Source organism: Panicum virgatum, chromosome 6N, assembly GCF_016808335.1.
Source record: "Panicum virgatum strain AP13 chromosome 6N, P.virgatum_v5, whole genome shotgun sequence".
In the NCBI taxonomy this organism is placed as follows: Eukaryota; Viridiplantae; Streptophyta; class Magnoliopsida; order Poales; family Poaceae; genus Panicum; species Panicum virgatum.
The window spans coordinates 6,944,852-6,955,563 of NC_053150.1; the positions used below are offsets into that span (position 1 = coordinate 6,944,852).

A 10,712-nucleotide genomic window follows, 5' to 3' on the forward strand; every position below is an offset into this window, starting at 1 on the left:
TCTCACGCGTTTCAGTCCCGACCCACAGAAACTGCGTATGACCTGCGAGTCATGCATCGCCGGACGCGATGGAGCTCGCCTGACCGAATGTGAACATGAAGAGAAGGGCAGGCAGGGTTGCAGGAAGCCAGGGCCCCAGAGTTTGACTTGATGGCTGTGTCACATGTGCAATGCAAGAAATTGCCGAATGGATTAGGAGTAGGAAAATGGCAGGCCTTTAGTGACTCCTTCCCATCCAGTTCTAGTACCAGTAGAAGATAGAGAGCGCTGGGCGGTTGGCCACTTGTTAAAGCTGCCAAACCAATTCCACCTTGGCATCACCCACATGATTGAGTTGAGTTGTGTGCCCCAACCGCAACGCAGACACCAGCAGCATACGACTGAATGGTCCATCCCTTCTGAATGAAATGAAATCTACTCCGTACAGTGGAAGGCTCACAGTCATCCTCCCAAGAGCCAAATCTGAGCCAGCCTATCCTCCCAAGAGCTGAGCCATCCGGCATTCCAACAATTTTCTGGGCCACGTACCATGTGTCAAAAAAAAGCCAAGCAACCTTTTTCATTGGCGCAGCAACTAGCAGTAGCTTTCAGGGAATAGCAAGTTGCATTGGTGGTGTTGCGGAGCACAGATCTGAACTGAAACAACAGCCAAATGGAATGGAGCTATCCTTCTACTCTAGTGGATACACATAGGGGGGACATTGCTTGAGATCAAAGCAAGATTTTCATGCCTCCCGGACATGCTCCTGCTGCTAATATCCATCATCATTTCATTTGGACCACGCCACGCTTGTGATCAACATCTCTTCCTCTGGTCCCGTCCAATTGGAGGCGGGGCAACAAACATCATACACAACAGTAGCAATTAGCAAGCTCAAATCCAACCAACATGAAATGAGCATAAACTTGCCAATGGATCAAGGGAAATCATCACAGGGAATGGAAGCTGACAACCCATCTCATCCAATGGTAAAGGAGGCAACAGCAGCCAAAACACCCGTCACGGAGACAATCAAATGGATCTAGGAAATCTTCACAGGGAATGGAAGCTGACAAGTGCTGCTGTTCCTGGTACCACCTCTAGCGTCTGTCTGACTCATGGTACCACCATTCATTACACACATGGAATAGCCAAGGTTACCTAACTAGTAACCCTACCACACTGTGTTCTAAGGGTACCTCGACACCTTGTAAAGTTTGTGTTGGACACCTTTTAAAGCCAACTTCTATTCCATAGACAACACACGATCTGCAGCCAAATGATACAAGACATTATCGTTGATCCATAACTGATTTCATGATACAGGCATTAACCGCCGACCCTCCCAAAAACCCTCACATCCTGATGAAGCCTCTCTTAGAACAAGTCTTGGACATTAAACACCATCTACTAACTCCATTAGCTACTGAGCAAAGCAGCTTCAGATGTATGACAGCAAGAAAAACACGGTACAAGTACTAACAAGAGGTTCCTTGTTCCTTTACATGGACATGAGCTTCAGTCCATTGTCAGGCATTCCCATTCCAGCAGCAAGTTCCGCGTCAAGTTGCGTGTGTGGAGCTGGTCCTGACATTACCTTCACCCTGCAATCGTCCAAAGGTCATAATTATATACAGAAGACGCCACAGTTCATCAAATTATGCTACCCACGGAATCCTTCCTACTACATTAGATATTTCTGTTAAGATCAGTTAGGGTTCTAGGATCGACTAGACACGGATCAAGAGGGGTATCTTCCGTCTTTCCTTTTTTACAAGTGCAAAAGAGTTCCTAGGTCTAGAACACAGAGAGTGCATTAGAGTACAGAGAGAGGGAGAGAGAGACCATCACCACCGGAGGAGCTTGAGGCGGCCATCACAGGTTCGCTGATGAAGATCTGCTCTAGGGCAGCGGCGAGCGATGCAGCAGCTGCATGGTCGTGGCGGCGTTGTCGTGGACGACAGTGCCGACGATGACGAACTAGGGTTGATGGTGGCGGCGGTGAGACTTCCCACTGCTCCAGCGCCTCTCTCTAGATCGGCTAGGGTTAGGGAATGTGAGTGAGTGTGCTGGCGGCGCGATGAACCTCGTGTCGTGTGCCCCGGCCCCTCACCCCTTTTTTATTTTGGCGCTGTGCAGCGGGGGGCCACCAACCATTAAGGGTTGGGTGCCCCCGATCAGGGCGCGGATTAAGGCCCTAATAGACCGTTGGGTCTATTAGGAAGGAGATCAATCCAACATTCTCCCCCTTGATCTCACTTTGTACTTTAACTTTATACTTTAACATGAAACTTTTCCTTTAGTTGTTCCATCACAGATTGATAAATAGAGCATGCTTTATCGTCACGGTCCAAGACCGATAGACTCAACAGCTACCATACACATCACTGTTTTGAAACAAATTCTTTATCTTTTGGGCCCTTTTTATTCTCCAGAAATCACAGGCTTTCCCTTAAACCCATGCCGGCTATGTGTTCCATGAACACATTGGGTGGTAAGCCTTTAGTTAGCGGATCCGCAAGCATTTTCTTTGTACTTATATGCTCGAGTGTAATAGAGTGATTCTGGATTTTCTCCTTCACAACATAAAACTTTATGTCAATGTGTTTGGCAGCACCACTTGACTTATTGTTGTGAGCATAAAACACTGCTGGTTCATTGTCGCAGTACATTCTGAGTGGTCTTTGAATGCTGTCTACAACTCTTAAACCGGGTATAAATTTCTTTAACCATTCAACCTGCCCTGAGGCCTCATAACATGCTACAAATTCAGCGTACATCGTCGATGACGCAGTGACGCTTTGTTTGGAGCTTTTCCACGATATAGTTCCCCCTGCGAGTGTGAACACATAACCGAACGTGGACTTTCGGTCATCGATGTCCCCCGCAAAATCCGCATCTGAGTACCCTTCTATCTCTAGGGAATCGGATTTTCTGTATGTTAGCATGAGGCCTTTTGTGCCTTGCACATAACGTAATGCTTTCTTTACCATAATCCAGTGTGCCTGTCCTGGATTACTTTGATATCTGCCAAGTATCCCGGTAACAAAAGCTAAGTTAGAGCGTGTACAAACTTGAGCATACTGTATGCTTCCTACAGCTGAAGCATATGGAACCGCTTTCATTTGATCGATCTCATACTGGTTCCTAGGACATTGAAATTTCCCAAATCTATCGCCCTTGACTATTGGAGCAGGTGAAGGCTTGCACATATGCATACTGTATTTCTTTAGAACTTTTTCTAAGTATGTCTTTTGTGACAGTCCTAATACCCCCTTTGTTCTATCTCGGTGAATTTCAATTCCCAAAACAAATGAAGCTTCACCGAGATCTTTCATATCAAAATTTGAGGACAAGAATTTCTTTGTCTCCAGTGGCAGACCAATATCACTACTAGCAAGTAGAATGTCATCCACATATAGGATCAGGAAAATAAATTTTCCACTTCTGAACTTTGCATAAATGCAATTGTCCTCCTCATTTTCTTTAAAACCAAATTTTCTTATGGTTTCATCAAACTTTAAATACCACTGCCTAGAGGCTTGCTTTAATCCATAAATGGATTTCTTTAAGCGACACCCCATATGTTCTTTTCCTTTCACGACAAAACCTTTTAGTTGTGCCATGTAAACATTTTCATACAAATCCCCGTTAAGGAATGCCGTCTTTACATCCATCTGATGTAACTCTAAGTCATAATGTGCCACCAATGCCATTATAATTCTGAAGGAATCTTTACACGAAACCGGAGAAAAAGTTTTGTGCCTCAACTTCTGGCACATTTTCCATAGGGGGCTGTTGCACCTCCTCCTCATGTCCAACCGCGGGTTCAGGTAGTTCCTGGATGACAGGTTCCAAACCTTCGCTCACTGTTGGTATGAGTGGAGTTGTGACAGGTGTTGACACCGTAATAACTGGAATAGTTGGCGCAGTAACAACCGAAGAAGGTACTGACGTCACTATTTCAGGAACTTTTGGTGCAGCATCAACAGGTAGTGAGAAAAAATGCTCTTGAATCATAGGAGTAGGCACATACACCCTCTTCTCCTCAAGGTCAATTTCTCTAGGTACCATGCTCTCCCTGATCATTTCACTTTCTAGAAAAACAGCATGTCTTGTTTCTACAAACTTTGTATGTCTGTCTGGGCAGTAGAAACGAAAACCTTTCGACTTTTCAGGATAGCCTATAAAATGGCAGCTTACAGTTTTGGGATCCAGTTTTCCAATATTTGGATTAAACACTTTAGCCTCAGCTGGGCTCCCCCAGACCCGTAGGTGAGTCAGTGAGGGTTCTCTTCCTGTCCATAGCTCATACGGCATTTTGGGCACCGATTTGCTTGGCACTCTGTTGAGAATATGGATGGCGGTTTTTAACGCCTCCATCCACAGACTCAATGGCAATGTGGAATAACTCATCATACTGCGCACCATATCCATTAATGTACGGTTGCACCTTTCAGCTACTCCATTTTGCTGAGGCTCCCCCGGTGTAGAGTATTGGGCAACTATACCATTTTCTTATAAAAACCTCGCAAAAGGTTCAGGAACTTGTCCATAAGGGGTATGTCGACCGTAGTACTCCCCTCCACGGTCTGATCTTACTATTTTAATTCTTTTGTCAAGCTGATTTTCAACCTCAGCTTTGAATATCTTAAATTTATCTAATGCCTCATATCTTTCTTTAATTGGATAAATGTAACCATAGCGGGAGTAATCGTCTGTGAATGTTATGAACGAATCATAACCATCCACACTTTTCACAGGAAACGGGCCACATATGTCAGTGTGGATTATTTCTAATGTTCCTGCACTTCGTTTGGCACCCTTTTTGATTTGCTTTACAAATTTTCCTTTAATGCATTCAACGCATTGTTCAAGATCAGAGAACTCTAGCTGTGGAAGAATTTCACTTTTCACTAATCTTTCAATTCTCCCCCTCGAAATATGGCCTAAACGACAGTGCCATAATTTCGATGAAGTATCTTGAGTTCTCTTTGTTTTCTTTGTTCCTTTCTCTGACAAGGATTCATTCACATTTACATTACATACAGAATGCACTTTATCACGCATAGATAATAAATAAAGATCATTGTAAAGGACAGCATCACTAATACAATTATTATCAAACCATAGTTCACATTTTCCATTCGCAAAATGACAACCAAAACCATCTGTGTCTAAGCGTGATACACTTATCAAGTTTCTTTGAAGCGAAGGAACAAATAAAACATCTTTTAATACAAGCATAAAACCATTAACTAGCTCGATGGAGACATCGCCAACAGCTTCAACCTCTGCTTGTACTCCGTTCGCGACTTTAATGTGTCTTTCGCTTCTTTGCGTAGTCCTTGTCGAACGGAATCCCTGTAAAGAATTTGCAACATGCACAGTTGCACCAGAATCAATCCACCAAGTATATTTAGAAAACTGTAAATACAGGGATTCATTAACAAATGAAATTACATTCTCACCATTCTTTGCCATTATCATCTTTAAGTAAGCGGGACAATTTGCTTTACGATGCCCCTTGTCAAAACAGTGGAAACACTCATCTTGAGCTGGAGTGCGCTGTTGCTGACGCTGTTGCTGATACTTCTGTGGCATAGGTGCTTTGTCTTTGGACTTTGGGGAAGAAGTAGCATGGAAAGGCCTTTTCTTGTTATTATGCACAAAATTGACAGACCCACCATTTTGTTTCTTGAGTCTATCTTTCTCTTGTGCACACATGGCAATTGCTTTTTCCATGTTCCACTTCTCTGGCTGTGAGTTATAGTTTACAACGAATGTTGCAAACTCTTTTGGCAGAGAAGCGAATACCAAGTGCACCATAAACTCTTCTTTAAGATCCAAGTCCATTGGTTTGAGCTTGGAGTTCAAAGCACACATCCCCATGATATGATCTCTTATTGTACCGGCTTTGCCATAGTACCTCTTTGTGATCAACTGCTCTATGATCTGTGTAGCATAAGTCTTTGAAGAACCAGTAAACTGATTCTTTATCTTTGCAAGGTACTCAGCAGCTGAATCACACTCTCCAATTGAACCCAAAATGTTAGGATCAATTGTGTTCTTTATAACTGTCACACATTTCTTGTTGGCGTTATTCCACTTTGTCTTTTCGAGATCATAAGCCATCTGTAAGGGAGCATAGTCCCTTTGCTTTTTCTGCCACTCAGCATCAGTGTCAGAATCTCCTCTCACTGGAGCCGGTGGCTCAGTGGGCTTTGGAGTGGTGATAATCTCATCCACTTCTCCACAGACGAAAGCAAGATCAACCTTCTTGATCCATTTGCCATAGTTGTCTCCTTTTAGAGTCGGGATGTGACTGATGAATCCCATCAAGTTCATCCCCGCTGAAAATTTCAAAAAATAGTGAGAACATAATAACAATAATTGCATGTAAAATTCCAACGTTGGTCAAAATAGAACATACAACTGTTTATGGAATTAAATCTATATCACCGTTGGGCAGAAATAGAAATAAATGCACAAGAACTATAAAATTACAGTATTGTAATTAACAACGTTGGTCAGAAAATTAACAATACCATAATCCTCAAAAAATTAACCTTTTAACCATGCTCTTAAACTTTAATTGTCTCGTTGGTTCGAATTAAAGTATAAAAGCAACTATATAAACTTAGCAGCGGAAACATGTAGAAATTTCTATTTCCAGAAGCAAAACTATAAACTTTTATCTCTAAACAATAAACACGTTGGTGCAAAATTGAATAGAGATTAAATTAGAATCATAACCATTCAAAAAATGCTTCTGAAAAAAAAGAAAAAACGATTAAATCTTTTACTATTCAAGTGGCACAACGCCAAAAACGGCCCGTGACGCGCCGCGCCAGGCCTTCGGCCCGACAGCCAACGGGTGGGCCACCAAGCCAGCCCATCGCTCTCGCCCGCCTGGGCCTCATTTGGCCCGGGACGCCGCGGAGCTCTCACGGCCGTCGGATCAGATCCGACGGCCGTCCGCCTCTTCCGCGGGATCAAAACCCACGGCGACACCGTTCACCATCAAACCCTAGGTCATTCTCCCCCCCCCCCCCCTTCTCTCTCCTCGTGAGCGGCGGCAACCACGGAGTGGAGGCGACAGCCAGGCGGAGCGTGCGGGACGGCGCCGCCGCGGCTTGCTCGCCGGCGCGCGCGCTCGCTAGAGGGTGAGCGAGCCGCCGTCGAGCTGGCCGTGGACGGAGCCAGGCTCTCGAGCCCCGCATGCGCGACCCCAGCGTCCCGGAGCGGCAAGCCGGCGGCTTCTCTGTGCCGAGATGTCCGGCGAGCGGCGGCGCAAACGCGTCCCGCGCACCGGCGGCGGCAGTGACACGCGGACCAGGTAGGCTCCGCGCCCTTTCAACTCTAGGGTTAGGATTGAGTTGCATTTTTGAGTTCGATTTGCAATCGATTCTCTCTGTTCTTTTCGATTTGCATCGTGTTCTTTATTTTCCTTCGATTTCTTTCAATTCACAGACGAATCCGTCTTTGCCCCTACTGGATCTATGCACTAGCATGACGACTGATACCATTGTTAAGATCAGTTAGGGTTCTAGGATCGACTAGACACGGATCAAGAGGGGTATCTTCCGTCTTTCTTTTTTTACAAGTGCAAAAGAGTTCCTAGGTCTAGAACACAGAGAGTGCATTAGAGTACAGAGAGAGGGAGAGAGAGACCATCACCACCGGAGGAGCTTGAGGCGGCCATCATAGGTTCGCTGATGAAGATCTGCTCTAGGGCAGCGGCGAGCGATGCAGCTGCTGCACGGTCGTGGCGGCGTTGTCGTGGACGACGGCGCCGACGACGACGAACCAGAGTTGATGGTGGCGGCGGTGAGACTTCCCACTGCTCCAGCGCCTCTCTCTAGATCGGCTAGGGTTAGGGAATGTGAGTGAGGGTGCTGGCGGCTCGACGAACCTCGTGTCGTGTGCCCCGGCCCCTCACCCCCTTTTTATTTTGGCGCTGTGCAGCGGGGGCCCACCAACCATTAAGGGTTGGGTGCCCCCGATCAGGGCGCGGATTAAGGCCCTAATAGACCGTTGGGTCTATTAGGAAGGAGATCAATCCAACATTTTCACATGTTCAGCTAGTGGAAACATCAGACTGGTAATATCTAAGTATACCTGCTTTCAATCTTAGGTCACTATCATAAGACCCCAAGACTTATTTAGTTACAGTCCGTGATATGCACACCGACAAACAGAAAGGTCGTTCAAGTCTTCAACTTATTCAGCTCTAAATAACTGGTTACATGCAGCTTGTTGTATTACAGTGTTCTAACTGATTGATTGCATTGCTCTGTCAAGCTATACAAACTAAGTGGTCCTCGGACATCTTATAAATTCGCAGCATGCTTTTTCTTCCGCTCAGAATAATCATGCAATAGGGCACATCTAACAAGCTCAAATCACAATTTTGTCCATCACACTGGAAGCATAAATCAAATGTTTTCGTTCAACTGGGTAGCCTCTGCAAGGCTAGCGTGTGTTCAATCCAGATTTTTCATTCTTACTCTCTGAGTAATAGTTACAAAATTACAAAGTAGACTTAGAACAAGGGCGATGAATCACCTTTTCTTGTGGCGCTTTGACCGGTAGTGCTCATCCTTCACGCTCTCGCTTGCAAAGTAACGACTGCAGCCAAAAATAACAAGTGTTATATGATAGCACTTTTGCAAGAGAACTGCAGTTTATCACAAGCATAGTGACACCAATAATCAAACTTATTAAATTCCTTGCAACAGTCGCTAATCTATCTAAATTTAGTCTATACTGAACTCAAAGTCGCTGTTTTATTTCGCCTACATTATTAACAAAAAAAAGGGGAGCTTCTAGTCTGGGTGGAAATCAGCAGCAGCATATAATTGCACACATAAAACTAATTTCATCAAAGGAAGGAACCCTAGCAAACTGAAATCGCCCTACTTTTTGAGTCGATATAACAAGTCGAGAGGATTCATCACAAATAGCTACGAGTGGGAAGAACAGACGGTAGATCGGCTGAAGGGGGGAGAGCATACTCGCAGTGGAGGCAGTAGAACTGTCCCATGCCGGGAAGGTCCTCGTCTACGGGGAGCTCCATGGCTTGGGCATCCTTCCCCTGGTCGGCCAGCTTGACGAGCTCCTCGTAGACGGCATCGTCGGCCTTGAGGAGGAACTTGCCACGACGCGCCGTCTTGTGAGAGAGGCGGCGCTTCTTGACCTTGCGGTGCGGGCACTTGCCACCCATCTCAAGATGATCTGCGGCGGCGGCTAGGGTTTTCGTCTGGCAGCAGAACAGACGAAGGAAGATGCAGGGAGGAAGAAAGAAGGGTTTTTTTTTTAATTCCTACCATTACAATTCTTGTGCTTTGGAGAAGTACCATTACAATTCGTCAATTCGTCTATTCGGAAAGATACCACCACAATTCTTGTTTTGTCACAAGAACGCCATGGAATACGTATGGAACGGCCTCGGGCCCACCTGCAGGCGTACCCGGCGGCTCCGTAGTTCCGTATGGGCGATTTTGCTCTCGGCTCAAGTGGATAACGTCCCCCACGGGGACTCTGTCTTCCTCCTTTCCCTCACTCTCTCGTCTCGTCTCCTCCCCACCCAAACCCTAACCAACGGCGGCGGCGGCGAGTCGAGATCCGGCGGCGGCGAGAACCACCCATCCCAAGCGCGCTACGATGCGCTCAATTGACCGGAATGAGTGATCCGCAGGCGCTCGTTCCGTTCGTGCTGGAGATGGCGGCCGACGAGGGCGACGGCGGGTATGGACCTTGTACCTCCCTCTCTTCCTAGTGATAGATTCTGAGCTCTCGCGACCAGTAGTTTTGCTGATTTGCTTTTGATTTAGTTACCCGACACTAGTGATTGATTCAATTTGGGGATTTTTCTGTTTTCTTGCTAGACCTTCATTGTTCTCGCTTGAGATTAAGGTTGAAGGATTTTGTTCCACAGACAATAGTGGTAGGAAAGTATACAGAAAGGGACGCTTGATTAAGTGGGATGTTGAAATAGGTTCATTTTCTTTCGATATGCTGTTAACAAGCCTGCGCAATGAGTTTCAGTGGTCCAGTAGCCAGTGTCCTAGTGTATGGTTCTATGACAAAAGGATGGGTGAACATGTGAAGCTAGAAAATGATTTGCAGATGCAGAACTTGTTTGAATTGTATAAGGACCAGATGCACTGCCAAGTTCTTGTTGGGGTTTTTGACAGATGTGTTAGAGGTGCTGATGAGTTTGATGATTTAGAACCAATTTGTGTCATTCCATCTGATGTTAACTCTGATGACAACCCAAATAGCAAAGACATACCACCTGGTTCTGGAGATGCGGAGTATCCATTAGAGCCTGAGCCAGAGCTTGAGCCTGACAGGGAGCCTGATTTGTTTGACAACGCTGAGGAGTACGTTGGTATTGATGATGAGGCTCTATTCATGCCTGTACCATCTGCACAGGCAGCTAACAATGCAGAATCATCTAACAATGCCGCCACCTCTAACAATGCAGAATTTCCTTCTTTTCATGATGCTGATGAATTTGATGGGGTTGCTGATGCTGAAGGAGATATTCCTCCTGAGGCAGAGGTAAATGATGCAGATCCAGAGGAGCGTCATGTTATCCATGACCCAGAAAACCCCAAGATAGAGTTGGGGGGAAAGGTTTCCTGATATTGTTGCATTTAGGAAGGCTATGAGGCACTATGCGGTTGTGATAGGGTTTGAGTTATCAAAAGTCATCACAGACAAG

The 10,712-nt window shown here is 45.6% G+C and overlaps 1 protein-coding gene across 1 annotated transcript; it reads right to left on the bottom strand.

Annotated features, from left to right (window-relative positions):
- Nucleotides 1-1,005: 1,005 nt before the first annotated feature.
- LOC120679912 (zinc finger protein 593 homolog) lies at nt 1,006-9,282 on the bottom strand. Its single transcript, XM_039961569.1, has 3 exons — nt 8,998-9,282; nt 8,549-8,611; nt 1,006-1,584 (listed from the first exon to the last, which is right to left on the bottom strand). The coding sequence occupies exons 1-3, from the start codon at nt 9,204-9,206 to the stop codon at nt 1,482-1,484; spliced, it is 375 nt and encodes a 124-aa protein (XP_039817503.1). The 5' UTR covers nt 9,207-9,282; the 3' UTR covers nt 1,006-1,481.
- Between the last annotated feature and the right edge of the window lie 1,430 nt (nt 9,283-10,712).

Excerpts from the sequence above, each read along its gene's own strand:
- LOC120679912 (XM_039961569.1), bottom strand. The coding sequence starts at position 9,206 with ATGGGTGGCAAGTGCCCGCACCGCAAGGTCAAGAAGCGCCGCCTCTCT. Across the intron at positions 8,612-8,997 it reads TTCTACTGCCTCCACTGCGA|TCGTTACTTTGCAAGCGAGA; the intron begins GTATGCTCTCCC and ends TTTTGGCTGCAG. Across the intron at positions 1,585-8,548 it reads TCAAAGCGCCACAAGAAAAG|GGTGAAGGTAATGTCAGGAC; the intron begins GTGATTCATCGC and ends GGACGATTGCAG.